The sequence below is a fragment of the Saccopteryx bilineata genome, chromosome 4 (assembly GCF_036850765.1).
Source record: "Saccopteryx bilineata isolate mSacBil1 chromosome 4, mSacBil1_pri_phased_curated, whole genome shotgun sequence".
Lineage (NCBI taxonomy): Eukaryota > Metazoa > Chordata > Mammalia > Chiroptera > Emballonuridae > Saccopteryx > Saccopteryx bilineata.
The window spans coordinates 13,410,627-13,434,112 of NC_089493.1; the positions used below are offsets into that span (position 1 = coordinate 13,410,627).

At 49.4% G+C, this 23,486-nt stretch overlaps 1 protein-coding gene across 1 annotated transcript; it reads right to left on the minus strand.

The window, feature by feature from the left end:
• Positions 1–11,511: 11,511 nt before the first annotated feature.
• CALM1 (calmodulin 1) lies at positions 11,512–23,051 on the minus strand. The gene is made up of 6 exons (XM_066278152.1): positions 22,808–23,051; positions 19,899–19,929; positions 18,441–18,584; positions 15,783–15,889; positions 15,215–15,350; positions 11,512–15,052 (listed from the first exon to the last, which is right to left on the minus strand). Exons 1-6 carry the CDS (start codon positions 22,808–22,810, stop codon positions 15,024–15,026), a joined length of 450 nt encoding a protein of 149 aa, XP_066134249.1. The 5' UTR covers positions 22,811–23,051; the 3' UTR covers positions 11,512–15,023.
• Between the last annotated feature and the right edge of the window lie 435 nt (positions 23,052–23,486).

Sequence of the window (23,486 nt, forward strand, 5' to 3'; positions counted from 1 at the left end):
TCTGTGAGTAAGAAGAAGGCAGAGCTCAAGCCCACGGATTATTTTTCCATTAGGCTCGAGCCTCCAGTTTAACCGAACAACACCCACCCTCGCAGAACGTCCGTCCCCCTTCCGCTTCTTAGAGGGCGTTGGGCTCCTCTGATGGGAGTGGGGAGAGCGCCGAGGGAGGAAGCCAATGCACGCACCCACGGGAGACAGGAGCATCGGGGGTTCGGGCGTCCCCACGGCTTGTCTCCACGGGACACCCTCCGTCCTTGTCCTCAGAGCTGGGCCCTCCCTGGGGGACACTGGAAGGCGCTGGAAGGAAGGACATAGGACTGTCAGGGCCAAGGATGTGGAAGGAAGTCTGCATTTGCTCCCTCGCTGCAGCCAAGACTGTTTACCTCCAAGTCTGTGTTTTTCAAGGAAGTGGAGACCAGCAGAGGAAAAACGCCCTGTGAAAACATTTCCATGAATTTATGTCATTCATCCATCTGGGGGGACACAGCCCTGCGGCAAGGCCTCTGGGATTTGACGTGGCTGGGATAAGGCTGGCTTGCTGCTGGCGGCTCAGCATTCACAGCCTCCGGCTGCCCAGCCGGCTGGGTCCCCGGTGGAAGAGCACTGGCCAGGCTAGAGGGGCACTGGTGTCACCCTGGGCTCCGTGGCCATGCAGGCCTCCCTCTGGAAACTGGGGGTGGGATAAGTTCTACACAAACCACATGCCTGCCACTCAAGGCCGGTGACTCCTGTGGACACTCAAGGCTCGCTCCCCAGGAAAGAGCAGCAAGTAGGAGCCACAAACTCCTCCAGGCAGCAGTGGGGAACTGCAGCTAGGGGCCGCCAGGACAGCGTCCCTAGGGCCAGTGTGACACACTGGGGGGGTTGGGGGGGGCGGAACTCACAGGAGTGGACCCAGCATTAAGGCAGTGGTTCAGTGGCCTCCATTAAGTAGACAATGTGCACAGTCCTTGCTTGCCCACACCAGCCCCACATAATACTGCGGGTGACTTGTTTGTGGCCTCACCTCTTAGGCCCTGCAGTGGGGTGGGGGGTTGGACAAGGTGGGGTTCAAGTGGTGGCAGAGCCCATCAAAGAGATGGGGTCCTGGAAGGGGCAGCGACCCCCAGAACCTGGTGCCGGGGTGGCTCCGCCAGCCCTCCTCCTCCACCAGAGCCCATCAGAGAGATGGGATTCTGGAAGGGGCACGATCCCTAGAACCCGGTGCCGGGGTGGCTCCGCCAGCCCTCCTCCTCCACCCTCATTTCTTCTCTCCCTTTTAATCCTGCAGAAAGCTTTTACCTTTTTTCATCTGCAGTGGAGTCTGAGGATTTAGATTTTGCATTTCAAATGTTTATTCGTGTTTTAAATTAAACCCCTAAAGCTAATCCTGGGGACTCTGTGCAGACCCTAAATCCCTTTCTCCTCCTGGTCTGGCTCATCAGACTAATGTGGTACAACAGGATGTGTATGGAAGTGTGTGTTTTTAAGAGAAAAAAGAAAACAAAAAGGTTTTTGAGATATCAAACTGTTGTTCTAAGTCTTTTAAATTTTGGATGGTTTCCATGGTAACTGGCAAGTTTGCTGCTTTGTTCTATCCAATTTTCTAAAGAAGCTAAGACAGCTCTGGGTAGCTCCCAAGTAGGTTTGGATTAAAGTCCTGGAGTCCTGGCGTGGGAGGGACGGAGCTGCCCCCCGAGAGTCCATCGCTGGTTCGTAGGAAGGCTGGAGCCAGAGCCATCCCAGGGTTCGGGTCCCCTCAAGGTCCTGCGTGCATGCTGGAAGCCCAGGTCAATCTCCTGCCGCCTACAGGAGGCGTGGGGGTGGAGGCCAGCCTGCCTGGGCCTTCCCCGCTCCCCGAGGGCCTTCCAGGGGTGCCTGTCCAAATGCTCACTGCCCACCGCCCCGCCCCCACACACTGCCTGGGCTTCAGGAGGGCCATCTGGAGCTTTTCCTCCTAGGAACCAGGCCTTACTGTGTCTGCGGGCTCAGCTGGCTCTCTGACCTCAGCCCCGGGGGCCCTCCGTTGAGCCTGGACTACTGTGGCGCTCAGAGGTCAGGCGCCCCCCCGCCCCGCCCCCGGTGGAGCCTGTTCTGAGGGAGAGCCTCCTTCTTTCCCAGCATTTCCTAGCCTGATTGACAGCTGGCCAGGCAGGTGAACCCGTTTGACACCTGAACCCGGAAGACTAGGCCACAGGATGCGTAGGTTCTGATGGGAGCGGATGGAGGGCCGGCCTCCAAATGGCCAAGGGGCAGAGCTTGACGAGAACCCTGGGCCAGGAGGGCCATTTCGCCTGTGGGGCCCTTGCCCAGGAGGTAAGCTGAGTGGGGCGATCCAGTCATGATGACTTGCTGGGGTAGAAGGTGCCAGCCGGGCATCAGGGGGCTTGGCTTCTGCCCTGGCCTTTCCCCCCTCTCTGCATGTGGCTGCGGTCGGGTCCTGGCCTTCCCCCTGTTTGGCACCATATTCCCCACCTGGTCAGTGCAGAGCCCGGACAGTTAGTTACTCAGAGCCCCTTCTCAGCTCTAAGTGTTAGGGGAACCAGCCCCAGCCTATCCCACAGACCTCTTACCAAGGAGGCCTCTGGAGACACCTGCCTGGGGTGGGAGTTTCTCCCCGCAAACATGTTCACCAGGGGGTAGAGCAGGGTGGAGTGGAAGGTCATCCGCCGCCGGCCGTGACACGGGGCCAGGAGCCCTGCAGGCCTGCCCAGAGCAGGTGAGAGTTCAGGATGTGAGTGGTTTTTTCCTGAAGCTTCTCGGGCCGGAGCTGAGAGAGAGCTCAGCAAGCTGGCAGTGTGCCGCCTGAGTCAGCCCAGCTCTGGCCTCATTCGAGGAAAACTGCAGGAGGTCAAGACATCTGGTGTCAGGCAGGGTGTGAGTGTGTGTGTGTACATATGTGTGTACATGCCCTGGTATGTGCCTATGGATAAGTGAGTGTTCACAGGTGTGCAATGTTGACACCCATCCGATGCATACCTGATATATAGCATCATGGTCCTGATGGTCTTCTATTTTAAACCATCTGTACCTGCTGGTAAAATGCCAGTGCCCCAGTCAACTGAGAGCCCTCTTGTCGCCCCAGCCCCTGCCCGGACCCTGGGACCTCCCCGGAGCTTCCAACTGAAGGTGGAACTCCTGACCCGGCTCCAGTGGAGGACAGAGGGTTCGGGGTGGAGAAAGGTGGCCCTGCGCCTTGGGCTCATTATCTTGAGACTCACCCTGCACGTGTGTGCACGGCTGGGCGAAGCTTTGGCCCTGGAGTGCACATGGGTTGGTTTCACAAGGAGCCCATACCTCACTTTACACAGCAGTTTGACAAGTATCCCCTCTCATTATTTCGAAGGAAGGAATCTGAGGTTTGGGGGCAGGTGGACCAAGTTGCCGGCCCAGCGCAGCTCAGGGCGGAGAAGTAGCTCAGAGAAGTAGACAGCCTGCCGAAATCACTCAGCCAGGAAAGGGCGGAGCCGGGACTCAGACCCAAGCCGCCCAGGTCACACTAGGCCCAGAGTCTTACTGCCCCACGCAAGTCTGGGACCCAGTCGCAGGGGCTCCCTATCTGCTAAGCTTCTCAGCTCACAAGGCTCCTTGCATCCACGAGAGACTCCCAACCCACTCTTGAGGGAGCGGCACAAGGGGGTGAGCTCCATTCGGAGACTGAGGTCCCGGGAGCCCATGTGGCAGAGCCAGGACTCTAACAAATGTCCTGAGGCCAACTGTGGGGCTTAACGTGTCCCTGAGACAGCACGGAGAGCACAGGGACCCCTGGGCTCAGCGGTGTCTTTTTCCTTCTTGAAAGCCTTATGCTAAATGAAAGAAGCCAGACATGATAACAGGTTGCATATTCTACGTTCTGTTGATATGAGATATGCAGAATCGATAAGTCCATAGAGACAGAGCACAGATGGGCGGCTGCCAGGGGCTGGGAGGAGAGGGGTGGGGAGTGACTGCTAACGCATTCAGGGCACGGAGTTTTCTTTCGGGTGATGAAAACGTTTTGGAGCTGGAGAGAGGTAGTAGTTATACAACATAGTGAATGTACTAAATGCCACTGAATTGTACACTTTAAAATGGTTAATTTTGTGTTATGTGAGTTTTGCACAATTAAAAAAGGAAAGAACAAAGTAGAAGGAGGCAGAGTTATATATATATATCTCAAACTATAATGTATTAAACCCTATTATGTGCCAGGCCTTCTATGAATGAACACAATCAGAACAATGTTGCATTAAAGTTGCCTGGACCCTGGGGTCCGAGGCCCCCCAGAGCTGGGCCCTGCTTGGGCTTGCTGACTTCCCCATCTCCCTGGCACAGAGGGTCCATGCTGTTTAGAAGTGTCTCTGTTGTAGCCCACCTCTGTAGGGACCTGGTCCCTGTCCTGATAAGCTCTGTCTCACACAGGAGACAAACAGCAAACACGGCGCGGTACAAAGTATGCGGATGTGAAGCAACCAGGCACAGGGGCTGTAGTGGAGACTCGTAGGTGGGTGTCTTGGAGAGGGTGGTCGGGGAAAGCCTTTTCAAGGGGGAACATCTAAGCTAAGACCCAAGAGCTAACTAAGGAGGAGTCAGCCATCCCAGAGTTGAGGGACAAACACTGTGACCAGAGGAAACAGTCTGAGCCAAGAAGGAGGCCATGAAATATAAGACACACTCATGGCCCTGGCTGGTTGGCTCAGTGGTAGAACATCGGCCTGGAGTGTGAAAGTCCTGGGTTCAATTCCCAGTCAGGGCACATAAGAGAGGCGGCCACCTGCTTCTCCACACCTCCCTCCCCCTCTGCCTCTCTCTTCCCCTCCCACAGCCAGGGCTCAATTGGTTCAAGCAAATTGGCCTCGGGAGCTGAGGATGGCCTCTGCCTCAGGCACTAAAAAATGGCTCTGTTGCTGAGCAATGGAGCAATGCCCCAGATGGGCAGAGAGCATCATCCCCTATTGGGCTTGCCGGGTGGATCCCAGTTGAGGCGCATGTAGGAGGCTGTCTCTCTGCCTCCTCTCCTCTCACTAAAATTAAAAAATAAAAAAAAAAAGACAAATTCCCCATTATCAGATATGACAAAATTCAGGAGGAAGAGTGGCCATTGGGAAGGCCATGCTGGAATGTGGAAAGAGTGTCAGAAACAGGATTTTAAATTCTGGATTGACCCTTCCCTAGCCTTGAGTCACTCACTTAATCTCTAAAATTCTCACAGTGCTACTTCATTTGCTGCCCTAAATACTGTCTTTCCTCTGCTGCATATGCGCAGTGTGTTCTGGACCTCTCAGAACATAAAGTGTTACATAAACGCCTCCTAGATTCCTGGGAGCCCATCTTGCCAGCCTGAACATTCCGTATCCTGATTATGTCGTGCAGGGTGTTATGTCTTCATCAGAGCAAAGCATAGATCGGGATGGAGCCCACTGGCAATCCACTACAGACCTCCTGCTCATGGCAGTTGATCCCTAACACATTCGGTTTTAGTATGGTCATATCTACACACCAGGCCCTGAGAACTCAGACATGAATACGAAAGTCTTTGCTCTCACCCCATCCAATGGCGGGGGAAAGGTGCTGTATGTGAGGGGCCCCTGAGCATGCTGGTCTTGCCAGAGCGTGAAGTGGCAGGGACGCCGCTGCAGAGGTGGGCAGAGCAGCTCGTGGAAGGCCCCGCAGAGCGTGTTAATGAGGCTGGACTTGCCCCTGGACCACAGGAGAGGAACCGTCAATTCAGGGTTTTCAGCAGGAGTGACACACAATCAGATTTGCGTTGTATGTTGATGAGTGTAGCAAGCGTGTGATGGATGGATTTGAAGGGGACCAGCCAGAGGCCCACAGTCCAGTGGGCAGTGGCAATCAACCAGGAGAGGGGCAGAGGTGGAAGGTGACGGGGTCAGAGAAACAGGTCAGGGTCAGGGGGATGGTAGGTCACAAGGTGAATTGTCAGGACAATCTTCAATCTCAGTTGTTGCAAGGATTACATAAGATGGTGTAGGGAAGAAATGTGGTGTTTGGTAAATGCTCAATTGAGAAAATAAGGAGAAGGGTTGAGTGGCTTTGCAGGGTGCTTAAGAGCACAGCCTCTGCAGCCAGCTGTCCTGGGTTCACATCCCGGCTCTCAGCTTCCTGGCTGTGGGACCCTGGGCAAGCGTTGGAGTGCCTCTGTGCCACAGGCTCCCTTCTGGAAAACAGAGCGGATAACTGTTTCATGGGGCAAAACAAAGATCGTGAGTGACTATATCTCAAGGGTTTGGACGAATGCTTGACACAGACTAAGTGTTGCTACATAAGTGTTGGTTAAACTAATATAATTGGTATTCCATGAGGGGGAAAAATGGATTATGAATCCCATGTATCTAGTTTGGGTGACAAGTGGATGGCAATGCCACTGAACTAGAAACTTTTCTTTCTTTTTGTGTGTGTGTGTGACAGAGAGAAGGACAGATAGGGACAGAGACAGGAAGAGAGAGAGATGAGAAGCATCAATTCTTCATTGCGGCTCCATAGTCTCCTTAGTTGTTCATTGATTGCTTTCTCATATGTGCCTTGACTGGGGGGCTACAGCAGAGCGACTGACCCCTTGCTCAAGCCAGTGACCTTGGGCTCAAGCCAGCGACCATGGAGTCATCTCTATGATCCCATGCTCAAGTAAGCAACCCCACGCTCAACACCAGTGACCTCCGGGTTTCAAACTTGGGTCCTCTGTGTCCCAGTCTGACTCTTTATCCACTGCGCCACTGCCTGGTCAGGCAAACTGGAAACCTTTCATCTCCCCTGTGCAACGTTTGTGTCTGAGAACCCCCTTCCCTGTGGTTCCTCTGGGAGCTGCCCTGACGGTAGAGGAGCCCAGCCTTTTAGTGGTGGTTGATTGGTCCAGAGGTGAACCCCGCCCCAAAGATGTCCACACCCTAGTCCCTGGGGCTTGTGATATGTTCCCTTACATGGCAAAAAGAGACTTTGCAAATGTGACTAAAGTAAAGATCTTGAGGTCAAAAGAGTATTCTGTAAAGCGTCAACCTGGAAATGCTGAGGTCGCCGGTTCAAAACCCTGGGCTTGCCTGGTCAAGGCACATATGGGAGTTGATGCTTCCAGCTCCTCCCCCCTTCTCTCTCTCTGTCTCTCTCTCCTCTCTAAAAATGAATAAATAAATTTTAAAAAAATTAAAAAAAAAAGAGTATCCTGGATTATCCAGATGGGCCCGATATAATGCAGATGGGTATTTATAAGAGGGAGGTGGCGGATCGCAGTCAGAGGAGAATCGATAGGTGGGAGCTAAAAGAAAGTAGGGTTCCACCTATTAAGAATGTTTTCACACTTAAAACTGCTCAAAATAGAATGTGCCAAATAGCCTTTATTAGAGGATTAACTAAATTCTGCCATATTGATAGAGCCAGGTCCTAAAAATGATATGCAGAATTTAAGTCTACGGAGATGTTCAACATGAAAAGTTAAAAAAAAAAAAAATTATGAATACATGATTCTATTCATATATTTCCAGAATAGGCAAATCCATAGGTACAAATAGATTAGTGGTTGCCAGGGTGGAGGATGGGGAGAATGGGAGTGACTGCTAACCATATAGGCTTTCTTTATGGGGTGATGAAAAATGTTCTAAAATTAGATCATGTTAATGATTACACAGCCTTGTATGACAAAAACCATGAATTTGTGTGTGTGTATATGTTAAGATTTTATTAATTTTAGAGAGGAGAGAGAAAGAGAAAGAGAGAAATTGATGGGGGGAGAAGCAGAAAGCACCAGCTTGTCGTTGCTTGTCATATGTGCCTTGACCAGGCAAGCCCAGGGTTTCGAACTGGCGACCTCAGCGTTCCAAGTTGACGCTTTATCCACTGCACCACCACAGGTCAAGCAAACTGTGTACTTTTAAAGGGTAAATTTTATAGTACATGAATTGTATCAAGAAAAAAGTATAAGGAATTAAAAGATTGTAATACCTATACCAATGTTATATGTTGTATTTATTAAGAAATATATAATAATTAACATGTAATTGTATATATTAAGGAATATTAATTATGCCTAATTAAAAAAAAAAAACATATGTACCGACCCCAATTTTGTTAACTATATCTCTACAACCATATGGTGAGAAAAAATTCTGGAAGGAAATACAAAGTGTTAACTATGTTTTTTGTTTTTTGTGTTTTTTTTTTGTTTGTTTGTTTTTTTTTCATTTTTCTGAAGCTGGAAACAGGGAGAGACAGTCAGACAGACTCCCGCATGCGCCCGACCGGGATCCACCCGGCACGCCCACCAGGGACGACGCTCTGCCCACCAGGGGGCGATGCTCTGCCCATCCTGGGCGTTGCCATGTTGCGACCAGAGCCACTCTAGCGCCTAGGGCAGAGGCCACAGAGCCATCCCCAGCTCCCGGGCCATCTTTGCTCCAATGGAGCCTTGGCTGAGGGAGGGGAAGAGAGAGACAGAGAGGAAAGCACGGCGGAGGGGTGGAGAAGCAAATGGGCGCTTCTCCTGTGTGCCCTGGCCGGAAATCGAACCCAGGTCCTCCACACGCTAGGCCGACGCTCTACCACTGAGCCAACCGGCCAGGGCCTAACTATGTTTTATAGGGTCGTGGAGTTATCGGATATCACAAATTTTGTACAATAAACAGCATTTCTTTTACAACTGAAAAAAGCACTTTTGTAAAAATAGAGGAGTTGAGCTGCCTGATGAGGTAGCAGCATCTTATTGTGGGAAATGATCCCAAAAGATTAAGAATCTAGGCCAGGGGTCCCCAAACTATGGCCCGCGGGCCGCATGCAGCCCCCTGAGGCCATTTATCCGGCCCCGCTGCACTTCCAGAAAGGGCATCTCTTTCATTGGTGGTCAGTGAAAGGAGCATAGTTCCCATTGAAATACTGGTCAGTTTGTTGATTTAAATTTACTTGTTCTTTATTTTAAATATTGTATTTGTTCCCGTTTTGTTTTTTACTTTAAAATAAGATATGTGCAGTGTGCATAGGGATTTGTTCATAGTTGTTTTTTTTTTATAGTCCAGCCCTCCAATGGTCTGAGGGCCAGTGAACTGGCCCCCTGTGTAAAAAGTTTGGGGACCCCTGATCTAGGCCCTGGCCGGTTGGCTCAGTGGTAGAGCGTTGGCCTGGTGTGCAGGAGTCCCGGGTTCGATTCCTGGCCAGGGCACACAAGAGAAGCACCCATCTGCTTCTCCACCCCTCCCCCTCTCCTTCCTCCCTGTCTCTCTCTTCCCCTCCCGCAGCCGAGGCTCCATTGGAGCAAAGTTGGCCCAGGCACTGAGGATGGCTCTGTGGCCTCTGCCTCAGGCACTAGAATGGCTGATTGCAATGGAGCGACACCCCAAATGGGCAGAGCATCCCCCCCTGGTGGGCGTGCCGGGTGGATCCTGGTCGGGCGCATGCGGGAGTCTGTCTGCCTCCCCGTTTCTGGCTTCGGAAAAATACCAAAAAAAAAAAAAAAAAGAATCTGCCTGGCCTATGGTGGTGCGGTAGATAAAAGGTTGACCAGGACTGCTGCAGTCACCAGTTCAAAACCCTGGTTTGCCTGGTCAAGGTGCATACAACGAGCAATGAACAACAACTCAAGTGAAGCAACTATACTTCTCACCCCTCCCCCATACCTCTCTGTTAAATCAATAAATAAAATCTTAAATTAAAAAAAAAGTTTGAGAATCACCAGATATAAATACTGACCGGCACTGGGAGTTTGACCTAAAATGTATGACTGAGTCTTTTTAACTAAGATATTATCATTTTATGATTATCTTTTATTTTCCTTCTTTTAATAACCCATTATCTCACATCTTGACTCGGGTATTAGTCTTTGTGAGGGGAAAATAATTCATCTTTCACAGTAACTAAAAAAGAAAAATCACAACTTGAAGGGTATATTACACTCCAAAGGGGAAAGAAACTTATCTTAGAGGCAAACTGTACCTGCTGATAAGCTGTTTAAGACATGTTCTGACTAGAGAAGACTTGGGTTTTCCCTTCCATCTTTGTAAAAGTGAAAATAAAACTTTAACGTGTGCCATTTGAAATCCTCTGCATGTGTAAATAGACAACTCACTCCAAAGGTTGTGGCCACACAGGCAGAACATAAATAATCCTTACAGGGAAAACGGCCACCTCTTTTGTGAAACCCCAGTTCAGGGACTGTCAGCGGAGATGGGAAGCCAGCTCTGGCCGAGTCAGTGTTCCATGCGGCGGTGGAGCGTGAGCGGGCTCCTCCCACTCCCTGGCAGAGGGTTGAGGGCAGTGGGAGAGGAGATGCATCAAGCTATAAAAAACTTTTAAGTTTTATTTCCTTCTAAGGCATCCTGAGTCACTGGGTGCTCCGGTCCCCAGTGCCCAAAGAAATTCAGCTCAGATCGGAAATGTGTGTGTGTTTTCTTCCTGAGCCAAAGCTGCTGAAAAACCAGATGACGTTGTCACTTGAACTGAATCTCTTACAGGCCGGGTGGTGGCTTCCTATTTCTGTCCTGTGCGGAGGGTGGAAGCCACTTAATGATCAGTTTCTCTGACCCACGCTCCAGTATTACATCAGTCTTAACAGCAAGCTAACCCTCCACCCCACCCCCAAGGTGGAGCTGCGGAGACTTGAAAAAGCTCCTTTGTCATCTCAGAGCATATGGCACTCCTACCCTATTTTGCCTCCCACCCTTTAGGCTGCAATTTCCATCTAAACACCAAGTGATACCAACCCAGGTTGGTCAGAATCCTAGAAAGTCACAGGTAGGAAGGACCTAGTTCAATACTCTTATTTTACCTTGGGGAAACTGAGACTCAAGGAAGGTAAGGGACCAGAGCTAGAGACTGAACCAAAAAGTAGGAGCCAGGCCTGTCCCCAAGGGAGTATCCACATCCTGTAGTCCCAGCTCCTGCACCCAAGAGGGGCTATTTAGATGCCCTCCGGAGATGTGGCTCGAGCTTGGTGGCCGAAGCAGGGCTCACCCTGAGAGCATCCCCTTATTTCAGCCCTCCCTCTCTCTGTTTCTCTGCAGTGGGAAAGGACATGCGCCAGGCAGCTGGGAAGATCCTTCTGGAAGCAGGTGGTGCCAGCAGGTGGCCCTTCCTGCTAGAGAAGCCGGTCTGGGGCAGCACTATGCAGCGGAAGGTTTCAACTTCGAGGTCCCGGATAGAGGTACCACCCACTCCACTTTCCTCAGCTTCCCTGCTCTCAACACAGAAGAGGTATGTGCTTCCGTAATTTAAAATTCCCCATCTTATTTTTCAAGTGCATTTCTTTCCACAATTCCTAGAGATGTGGATTAACACTGAGGTTAAAGAAAAATCAGTCTTTTTGTTGTATACGTTTTCTGCATAAAGCAAGCCCAAATACATTAATAGGCCAAGAGACTGTGTGCGTGTCAGTCATTAACGAACACCCAAACCACTCACAATAAGGAGTGAGGCTGCAGCAGGATGTGTCTGTATCTCTGGCCCCTCACATACGGGCCAGAGCCTCGGTGGGGTTCCATCGGCGGGCAGGTGCAGCTCGTGTGCTGAGCAAAGGGACCGAAGGCCACGCAAGCTAAAAACCTACACAGTTCGCGGTTAGAGATGAAAGGCTGCAGAAATGTTTATTGAATACAGTGCCAGGTTTATAAATAAAACTTATTTACAATTTCCATAGAGTTGGTCCCCCATCAGAGAGGTGGTAAAATCTCCAAACAGTTTATCTCAAGATTTACAGAAACATTCAAGTACATCTCCTCTGCAAATCACCACGGTGAAGGGTAACTTCAGTTACAAAGGAACTACCACCATCTTTGCTACAGACGTGTTTAATGAACAGTATAATAGATCTGGAGAAAGAACACACGCTCGACCCACGCCACTACCTTCTTACTCCAAGGGACACAGACCGCAAAGTGGCTCCTACAGGACAACTTCAAGGGATAAAGAAAAAGAAATCATCATTGCCAGCTGGAGGGATAGATTAAGACACATTCGTGGAATCTAGTCACTGCCAAGAGGATAAATTTAGGATATACAATGAAAGGATTGTTTCAGATATACAATAATTGGTTCAAATGTTTAAAATAATTGAATGAACAAAGAGCAGATTAACCCAATTTACATTCTTTGTTTAGGAAGAAGTTCCTGGTCTGCGGAGGGGCTAAGAATATGCTGCTACTCGGACGGGTCACAGCAGTGCTAGGCCTACTGGACAGCCACTTGTTACAATATGGTTACAAGTACAGTCAGACATGCATTTATAAAGAGAATATAAAAATATGTACAGTAGCTAATTTTCAATGTGTTTTTAAGTTGCTGAAAGACACAGATTAAAGTGTGCAAAAAATTCATTTGTCAAAAAAATCAGAAAAAGCCTTCCTTGGCAACAGTGCATTAAAAGCCCATCTGAAATATCAAGATGCATTTGCCTTGCTCAACACCTACCCCAAACAGATGGAGAACAAAACTAGGAAAGTGTGTGCCAAGTACTCAGCAGTTTTTTATGGCAAGTCTCAGGCTCAAGCGGGATGCCAGTTAAACTAGTCACTGTATATATATAAATATATATATATGTATATTTATAGAGCAGTTAGAAGTAGGGGCAGGAGTTTACAGAAAGGTGCTAACCAACTTAGAAAGTACTGCCATCACATCTGGCACGCAGACGGCAAACACCTAGCCCTGGGCTGGTCATCCCCTCAAAGGCCGGAGGAAAAAGGCTACAGTGGACTCGCTGCACCTCTGCACCAGACAGGAACGCAACTTCCCTGGAGAAAGCTCTCGTCCCCATACAGGATCCTGGCCCCATCAGAACCGGCTTCCCAGGCAGTCTTTTAGGAAAGACTGTGGGACCATTCAAATGGAGCCCACACTGCTTCTAGAAAAGGACGTGGTTGAAAGCGTTAGAAGGCAGTCTCCAACAAGTCAAGTCACCCCCAACGGTCTTTGAAACTACCAAGAAAGAGGTCATCTATAACCAGCCTGAGCCTGGGTCAACAGCCAGGCTAGTGACCTCCCTGCAAGAAACATCCAGGTCAGTAATTTATTCGAAGCAGAACCCCCGATGTATTTCTAGGAGTTCCTTTCAGACTCAGGAAATGATGAAGGCCAAACCTCCCTTCACGCCATCAACCTACCAACCACCGAGTCTTAAGGACCAGCCGCAGAGGCAGCCGGGCAGGCTCCTCTCCACTGCTCTGACCCACCCCTCTGGCAAGAAATCTAACAAGCTGCAAAATGCCAGAAAGACAGGGAGTAGGAGAGGGAGAAGCCCAGGGTCTCTATAAATCAGCCCTGAATGCACCCATTTGGCTGCCAAGAGCTTCTCACTGCCTCGTGAGCAGCCTGCCACTGTCCCCGGGAAATGAAAACCTCCCACACACACACTCAGAACCCACATCTCCTTGCTAATAAGATACAACCAGTTAACAGACACCCTGAAAAAATGCACATCCAGCCTTCATTTCAAAAAGGGTTCCACACTAAATGCAACATGCTTTTAAGGGGGCTTTTTAAGCAGACTGACCCCACTGCAAAGACCCAAACCAGTAACTTAGTTTTGGTTACAGGTTTATAATTAGACACAAAATTCCCTCTGGGGTGGTGTTTTGCTTTCAAGCTGAGGGCTACCATTAGTTCTACTTGTGGGAAAAAAGCAAAGTCAAGTCAACTTTAAAAAGAATAAAAGGCTAAGGTAGGTATAATCATAACTTAAAAATCGTGAATCACAAGGTGACTGCTAGTGTCTTTTAGGCATGAAGAGACTGGCTTAGAAAGGTGACTACTGCTCCTACCACACACCGCGAGGATCGAATTACAGACACACTAAATCATGTCTCTTGCAGATGGTCTCAAGTAGTTACATAAAACAGGTAATCAGCAGCACAATTGAAAAGAACCCCTAAGTACATGCTTGAGAGAAAGTGGTTTTTCTCCTTAAGAAGAGCTCTACCGCCTGAATAATCATTAAGTTACCATGATTCACGCTCTCCCCCCCCCCCCCCCCCCGTGAAAATACAGTATAGACCTACATGTCCATAAAAAGGATGAAGCAACCGGCAGTTGCTTGGTTTTCGGCAAGGTCTCAGGCTCCGAGGCTGGTGCGGGGTGTTGGGAAGGAGAGGGAAACGCAATGCTGGGCTGGGGGCAGTTACAGGTACACTGGCCTCCCCTCCACCTGCCTCGTCCCGTTTAGATCTCAGCTTTACAAAGCATTTAACACCACTTTAAGTTAATGGTCTTTTTATTGGAAAAAAAAAATAAAAAGACTAGCATTTACAACTTGGAATGGACGTAAATTGTAATTTCTTGAACAGCAATGTTGATGGTTGTGCTGAAGTCCACAGCCACAGCCTACCTCTGCTGGCTCCAAGTCATGGTTCGGAAGGTTTTAAAAAGAGTCCAAAGATGCTCCCTTGGTAAAAGTTGCTTTTAAAAATTTGTGTGAGTGGTGACGGCCCGACACCCATTTCGCTCTAGTACAATGCAGACAGTGCTAAACCAACGCCCGTGGGCATGCCACTGGGGTGCATTGCTGTCACCACGGGTCGGGCACGTGGGAGTGTAAGAGGACCATCCTGCTAGTGGGGCTACGTCTAGACAGTTTATCCTTCACCCATTTTTCTTTTCTACACACATCCTGAGGTAAACCAATTTTAAATGTGTCTGCTTTCAGTTAACCAGCTATGACAATTTAGACTAACAAACTGAACTAGAACCCATCTGAATAGGTTTTGAATTTGTTTTTCATTTTTAATACAGACGCCTGACTGAGCTCAATTGTCAAGCTGCATGCATGAAAAACTGGCCAGCCCAAACAGTGTGTTAATCATTAGCAGATGGAACTGCAAGGAGTCCACTAAGTGCTTCCTTATCATTAAGGTAGTACAAGGATTTATATCGTAAAACTGATGTGTAGCTTGATCTTTAGGGGACAGGACCACCAACCAATACATGCAGATTGTGTGTGGACAGAAGGTACTTCTGACATTCAGTTTTGCTATATAGAAACAGAATGAATAAATGATTTTTTTTTTTTTTTTTGCAAGAGGTAAGTAAAAGATTCAATTTGATTCTTCTAGAGGGGGGAAAAAGTTGAAAGTAGGTCTTCATTTTGCAGTCATCATCTGTACGAATTCTGAAAAGACAAACAATCATAACTTTCAATTATCTTCAAAAGCAGCTTTATGAACACATCTACTCTGCATAAAAAATGTCAGTGAACGTCTAGTGAAGCAGGTAACTTGTTTATAGTCTGAACGGAAAACTATACAAAACGAAGCTAAAGAAACTGTTTTACCTTCATAGTTGACTTGTCCATCTCCATCAATATCTGCTTCTCTGATCATTTCATCTACTTCTTCATCTGTTAGTTTTTCTCCTAAGTTTGTCATGACGTGACGTAGTTCTGCTGCACTGATGTAACCATTGCCATCCTGTAAACATTCAGCAATTGTCAGTAATTGATGACGGTTCAGTGAGGACAGGTAGGTCTTTGACTTAATTAGGCCCTTAGGCCCTTTCAAGTTCCGGCCAGCCCTGCTCTCCTCCACAGCTCTCCAATCTCCGGTTCCCACTCTACCTAACACATACATGCAGTCAGCAAAGGCAGAATGCACGGCTTTTCAAAGGCTAGGAAAAACTGAAAGCATCAATCAAGAAACTTAGTTCAATTTTCTCAGCTATTTATTACGCTTACACCCTTACTCAATAAGGTTATTGCGATAGGTCCAGATATCTGACAATGAGATTTCAGAGGCTCAGGCAGTTAGTGACGTGTTCTAACTAGAGCAAACTGTTCAAGCTTTTAGCTAGGATAGCAAAAAGGCAGGACTTAAGTACTGTCTGCAACATAGGCGCAGGATTACCTTGTCAAAGACTCGGAATGCCTCGCGGATTTCTTCTTCACTGTCTGTATCTTTCATTTTTCTAGCCATCATAGTCAAAAATTCTGGGAAGTCAATGGTGCCATTACCTCAAATTAAAAAACAAAAAGCTCACGTAAAATAAGTGCTCCAGCTCTCTCTGCCTCCCCACTTCTCACTTCAGAAAAATATAAAAAATAAAAAAATAAGTGCTCCCGTAATGCTCCTCTTCGGTAATAGTTTTAGAACCACTTTATAGAATGGTAAGCACTTGCTGGGGCAAGCTGGTCAATTATTTTATTAGGTGGAACCATTTGTAGGTCTACTTGTTGAAATACTTCATAGGACAGTTTCACATGGTTTGCATAATTCAAATTAATAATCAGTGCCCTGGACAGCATTTAATGACGCCAAGGAAGCCGACGGATACTTGACCACTGAAGGGGGTCACACAGTTCAGAAGAGAAAGAGCACGCAGGACTGCAGCCCGACTCTCCACTCCCGAGGGAAGCATGCCAGACCGTCGCCCCACCTGCTCCGAGTTCCGGGATCGATGGGATCTCACTGTGCCTCGGCTAGGGATACCTGGCAAGGCCTGGACTTGGGCCCCCAGGGATGAGAAGGATCATGAGGGGAAAAGCGCTTGTCTTATGTCCTGGACCATAAAGTGTTAGCAAGTCTTCTCCAGGGGACATTTCTCAGCCACATTATGATAAGTCACCTATTCGTTTTCTCCCCCCTCAGTATCTTTTTCCCATTAAGGGAAAAACTCAGAAGTGTTTTCACAGCTCAGACCATTAACATTAGGAGACTGTCAGAAGAATCTGTTCTATGGCCAGTATTCCAAACAACTCCTCCTCTGACACTAAGAGGCAGATGAACAGGCCAAAGACAAACCACCCAATGAACACTGTAACTTGAATTAAATGGAAATAAAGTTAAATGAGAAGAAGCCTTAGGTCAAGTTACTCATTTTCACCAGTCCCTTTAATCAAAACAGTAATTCAGAGATCCCCCCTTCAAGTTCTTTTGGCTTCCAAAGTTTTAAAGCTTTATTGATATTCATGCAAGTCTGTATTAATTATTAGGCATGCTCACAGCCAAGCAGTGATGTCCGTCCGTAGGCATCGTATTTATTCACTGCAGATACTAGGGTCTGTCTCCCAGAACCTCACTGCCCCCTTGCTCCATACAATCTCAGGGAGCCTCGTATGCTTGGCCCAGCTTCCCAGTTTACACGGAACAGGAAGGAGATGCCCATGTTCCCCGATAGCTGATCACCTCAGCAAACTAGAGAGAACAACCTCTTTTTCCCAAACAATATTCAGGATAAAAAGTCTTTAGAATTTGAATGGGCTGAAACTATTGTTAAGAGTTTAACCAGCCCTGGCCGGTTGGCTCAGCGGTAGAGTGTCGGCCTAGCGTGCGGAGGACCCGGGTTCGATTCCCGGCCAGGGCACACAGGAGAAGCGCCCATTTGCTTCTCCACCCCTCCGCCGCGCTTTCCTCTCTGTCTCTCTCTTCCCCTCCCGCAGCCAAGGCTCCATTGGAGCAGAGATGGCCCGGGCGCTGGGCATGGCTCTGTGGCCTCTGCCTCAGGCGCTAGAGTGGCTCTGGTCGCAATATGGCGACGCCCAGGATGGGCAGAGCATCGCCCCCTGGGGGGCAGAGCACCGCCCCTGGTGGGCGGGCCGGGTGGATCCCGGTCGGGCGCATGCGGCAGTCTGTCTGACTGTCTCTCCCTGTTTCCAGCTTCAGAAAAATGAAAAAAAAAAAAAAAAAAGAGTTTAACCAAAACCCCTGCTTCTAAATGTATGTGACCAGACAAGTGTAATACAACTTGATCACCTTTTGAAACCCTGTTTATTTAATGAGTACTGTCAAGTCAATCATCAAAATAGTAGTCTAGATCCAAACTGTTCATTCTTAGCTCACCTTTTAAAAATATACTATGTTCTACAATGTTATGTAGTACATTTACTACTGCATATATATGGTTTCCAAAAAACCATGGGGGGGGGGGCAGGCAGAGAGTTCTCAAAACCTGTTTACCAATGGAAATGATCAATTAAAGAATCCAGAACAGGTGAGCGACTGGTGACCCACTGCAGCGGGGTAAGTGCTTGCCTTCCTGCACCATGCCTCACACACTCCTCCGCTGGGTTCTGCTGCTATCCCTCCCGTCATCCTGCGCGCCCTCCAAACCTCATGTGATCGTCATAACTCTCTCCGAAAAACATCTACAGCTCACACGGTTTCCAACCCAATGTCTAAGAATGCTCTTCACGCACTTCACTTGGGGGTTCTTCTCTTCCTCTTAGAAGCTATAAGCTTTTTAAAAAGGTCTACGGCTGCTTAGTTTTTACTTTCCCACATAACTCAATGCAGACTCACGGGACAGTTGATAAAAGACTGAACTACAGGTCACGGCAGGTAGGAAAGAACAAAACAAGTGATCCGATCCAGGAAATGTTCTAAACGGTGAAAGGTCAAAAGGCAGGCCCATAATCTCCTATTTTAATTGTCGATGGCCGTAAGGCAAGCACAGAAAGGATCTTTGCACATTTGTTTTGCTCTGGGGACCTGAAAGACAACCTCCTAACAAGTCTGAACCTGAAGTACACATACACTAGTGCTCATTCACAGAGCCAAAGCCCTTACCATCAGCATCCACTTCATTGATCATATCCTGCAATTCGGCTTCTGTTGGGTTCTGACCCAGTGACCTCATGACAGTGCCAAGTTCCTTTGTTGTGATGGTGCCATCGCCATCTTTGTCAAATAGGGAGAAAGCTTCCTTGAATTCTGAAAACAAAAGTTTACCTTTTAGAATGAATGTCTTTACCCAACCCAGCCACAATACACACTTCCCTAGGGCTTGCCAAAACAAGCTGTCCAAGGTGTGCAAGTTATCAGAAACTGCCTGGTCTTTATCTACTGAAATAAAGACCACAAAGCCCTACTGGGCTGGCCTTTACACCGCAGTCCAGAAAGCAAACATTGGCTCCTGTTACCCAGCTTCATAAAACCACAATATTCTCACATTTTTAAAGAAGGCTAAGTAAGCTTCAACACATCTAAATTAGTCCTAAGTCCAATATGACAGTGTTCCCTTAAGGTCCCTTCCGGTTAAATTTCTACAGCCATAAAACGCTTTGTTTCATAGCAACGTGACGGTTACTAAAATGTACTGGTATATTCCCAGGTAACCAGTGTGTTCTCGCTACATAGCACTCAGAATATACCAAAGGCATTCCTGGTTTCCTAAGGAGAAACGATCTCAAAAAAGCCCTTCAGGGATTAAAATCTTAACACAACTCCCTTCCCAATTATAATGGTCCTAATGCTCATTTTTACCCATTCCCATTGATTTTATTGGGAACTAGCCAGCACAAGATTTCATGGTGGGTTACTAAAAACCTGCAGCATAAAAATTCTAAACTATGTTCTCTCTCTCTCTCTTTTTTTTTTTTTACAGAGACAGAGTCAGAGAGAGGGACAGATAGGGACAGACAGGAACGGAGAGAGATGAGAAGCATCAGTCATCAGTTTTTCGTTGCAACACCTTAGTTGTTCATTGATTGCTTTCTCATATGTGCCTTGACCGCGGGCCTTCAGCAGACCAAGTAACCCCTTGCTTGAGCCAGCGACCTTAGGTCCAAGCTGGTGAGCTTTTTTGCTCAAACCAGATGAGCCCGTGCTCAAGCTAGCGACCTCGGGGTCTACCTCGGGGTCTCGAACCTGGGTCCTCCACGTCCCAGTCTGACGCTCTATCCACTGCACCACAGCCTGGTCAGGCTAAACTATGTTTTCCAGTAGCAAACTCACAGCAATCTTATTGTATGCAAACCTTGAACACTGTCAACAAAGTCGGCTACTCCCCAGTGTTAACAAATCGATATTCTTAGTTCCACTTCCTTTCACGTTATCTCCAAAACACTGGCAAGGAGTAACATCTGACCTTAAATATTTATTTCTTGCATCTGACCTAAATAGTTGTTTTTCATTTACAAAGATTCTCAGAAAACTGTTCAGATTATAAAAGAAAGGGCACAGAGGAGTCACCAAAACTAGTGCCTAGTTCTGGCCTATTGGGGTCTCCTGACGTCATCAACTTACCAGCAATCTGCTCTTCGGTCAGCTGATCAGCCTATATGGAGAAAGAAAAGGTTATAATTCAAACTACAACACTCTGAAATCAATACTGTTGCTCCAATTACACTTTTAATAATGACCTTTTGTCAATATTTAAAATATATTGACCCTGGCTCAGTTGGTTAGAGCACTGTCCTAAAACACCACGGTTGTGGATTCAATTCCTGGTAAGAGCCCATTCGAGAAGCGACCAATAAATGCACAATTAAGTGGAACAAATGAAATGCTCTTCTCTTTCTCTAAAAGCAATTAATAAAAAATAAAATATATCAACTGTTTGAAAACTTTAGCACTGACATTTAATGAAAACAAACGAAACTCTTCATGCTATTTTAAAAACAAAGGATGACAAGGAAGTGACAAAAATTCCTTTCAGGTTTTCTTTTCTCGGCCTATGGTTGGGTGCAGTAAGGTCTACCTAGGAAGGGTCAGTTCATAATTTGAAAAACGGCACCTCTAGTGGCAAAGGGTCCCACAGCATAGGCTGCAGCAGCAGGCTCTGAGACGGAAGAGCGCCACCTACTGTACCAGGGACGCCGCAGTCCCCACTTACATCCAAGAAGAGACCCAGCCTGACGCTGCTGCTGTCACCGCAGCCAGGATCTCGTCCAGGGGCAGGACTTTAGCGCACCTTGCGCATTGCTGAGGGCGCTCCAAATCTCCAAACTGACATTACATAATGGCATTGGGTTGGATTAACAAGCTTTTATATCCATTTTATGAGTGAGATACAATTAAGTGGAAAAGATAAATATACTGCAATGGCTTGCCCCACTAACTTTATTTCCAAGTAATAAATGCTTTCAATCATTTAAATTAGGCAGTTATTTGTTAAAAGTCTACCATTTACAATGGCCAATGCCCTCTTGTCAAATTATCCTTATTCAGAAGCCAGGGAAAAAAATGGAACCTTCTATAACTAAGCTGTTACAAAACTACAAATATTAAGTACACCAAAAACTACACAATTGTGAGACTATATCCTCTCTTTTCTGGAGAGGAGGAATTTTGCTGGAAAATATCTAACCACCTTAAAGATGACATAAGAGCTGCTCATAATAAACACTTTACTAGAGGTGGTAATGGCCACCAAGCCATTCTCACTGCAACACTGAACTTATGCCTCCAGCCACGGGAACTCGAGATCTCAAGGAGAGCTAATATATATCTTTATTTTAATGAAGGGCACCTCATGAAACCAGTTACAAAATAAGTCGTAATAGAAAGCTGACAGTGTTAAGTTTATTCTAACTCTTTCACAAATACGAATGGTCTTCCCATATATTGAAAAACTTTTTTCATATTAGAACTGGGTCTTCCTTTCTATCTCAATGATTATCAAGTTGGTTTTCTTCTTATCAAATTAGGGAGACACGATGATTTATGTAACACCAGAGCACCGTCTATCTTGTACAACAGGAAGCGCTGCCACACCTCGAAAGAGAAGCTGTCGCCTTTACCGGGGAGAACAGTCCCACCACGCGGCAAAACTATCGTGTTAGAGGGGTTATTGAAAGCCTCAGCTTTCCTCGACAAACAAATATCGCCCAATAGCGCCTCAGGGACAAGGGAGCTCTGAACATGCGAGGGGGCCATCTCCCCACCCAGCCGCGCCAGAAAACGCTATGGGTGATGTCAGCCCTGCCGAGGAAGGAGGGGGGCTGTGGCGAACACACCCAGCAAGGCGCACAAGCGCATCTGGCAACCGAGAAGCGGCAGAGAAAGCGGAAACGTGGAGGGCATCTCCCGGCAGACCGTGAAGTGGGGAGGAGTGGGGAAACGCCGAGCGAGACGTCGGCCAGGGGTGCGAGCCCCAAGAGCAGACGAGGCGCAAGGGGACTGCCCCTCCCCAGCCAGGGCGACCTCCCACCCTCGCTCCGGGACCGCGCGGCAGGCGAGGGCAAAGACCGCCCCGCGCCTCCCACCGGCTTCAGCTCCCCCAGGCGGCGAGCCCGCCGCGCCGCCGCCTTCTCCCGAAGCAGAAACTTTGCGTCTCTAATGGAAACCAAGCCGCGCGCCAGCTGCCTCCTCCCCCGCCCCAATTAGCGCCAACCCAGCGCCTCCCGCGGGAAGGGGCCTCCGGGTGTACGGAGGCTCCCGCACGCCTTTACTGCCGCCCTGGGTGGGGGTGGGGGGCTACAGGGATGCGAAACAGGGAGACAGGAGTCCCAGCCACTCCGCAGGGCCCCGCCCGGGCGCAGGGCGGCCTGCCGCCGCTTCCGCCCTCCGCCCCCCACCGCTCGCCTTCCTGCCCCCACCCCACCCTTCCCCGGCTCCTTCCTTCCCAGCCCACGCCCGCGCCGCGCCCCCCGGGAGGGAGGAGGCGAGAGCGGTTAGAGACAGTACCCAGTGGGGTTGGCAACACTAACGGCGCCCCCCACGCCCCCGCCGGAGCAATGTGCGCCACCCGCTCGCTCCGGCCCATTCATTCTCCCCGGCCTACTGGACCCGCCGCCTTCCAGCCTGGGGAGAGGCAGCGGGGTGGAGGGAGCCAGAGCCCGGCACCGCCCGGCTCCTCCCGCCCCCCGGGGCCCCGGCCGAGGAGCGGCGCTGCGGGCAGCCCGGTGCGGCGCGCTGGATGCAGTGATGCGGGGCTGGGGGAGGGGGTGGATGCGGAAGCCCCGGTGCAGCTGCAGACAGAGCCCCGGGAGAACCAAAATGTAAACCAGGATCCCTGGCCGATAAAACTGAGATGCAAATCCAAAATGCATCATTTTAAACCGCAACTGCTGCGTAATACCCGGAAAAGGAGGGGGGATCCCATCCCACCCCCCAAAAAAGAAAAAAAAAAAAGGAAAACCCAAAAACTAAAAATGTATGAAAAGATCACGGGCAGACAGCTCATACACTGGCATTTGCGATTCCCGACCTACCATGGTGCCAACGAAGGGAGGGAAAGCAGAGGGATCGAGGGTGGTTGCACCAGCGCTGGGGCTGTGACGGCGGGGGTGACTCCGCGGCTGCCGCTGCTGCTGCTGCTGCTGCCAAGGCGCGGTGTGCGCTGAGCGCTATGCCGCCGCCGCCGCTGCCACCGCCGCCTGCGCCGCCTCCCGACTGCGAGTAACGGCACTGCACCCGTGAGACTCCCAGCACAAATGCCGAAGTGCGACCCTGCGCTCTGTGAAATATATACGGTGCTCCGTATCCCTCCGCCGCGGCCGCGGCCGCATCGCTCAGAGCCGTCTTCGCGTTCAGAGTGGTGCTGCGAAGGCCGGGCCTCGCCCGTTTGGCCCCGCCCCCCGGCGCTCTCGGCCTCCCGCCGCCCTCTGCGCACGCGCCTTCTCCGGCCCGGGTCCGGGACCCCGACGCAGAGCGCTTGGTTAGAGCTGCGGAGTCGCTGGGCAGGCTCGATTCGCGGCCGGGGCGAGGACACCGCGCATGCATACTCAGTCCCACCTGAGGCAGCCCCGGGCTTCAGAAGCCGTCCGCCCCTCCCTCCAGGCCCACCCCACGTGTGAGACTCCCCCCGCCCTGCGCCGGGCTCACATCTCCCACCGCCCTGGGGGCACCCGGTCCTGGGCAGGGGCGGCCGCGGGGAGGAACTGACCACAC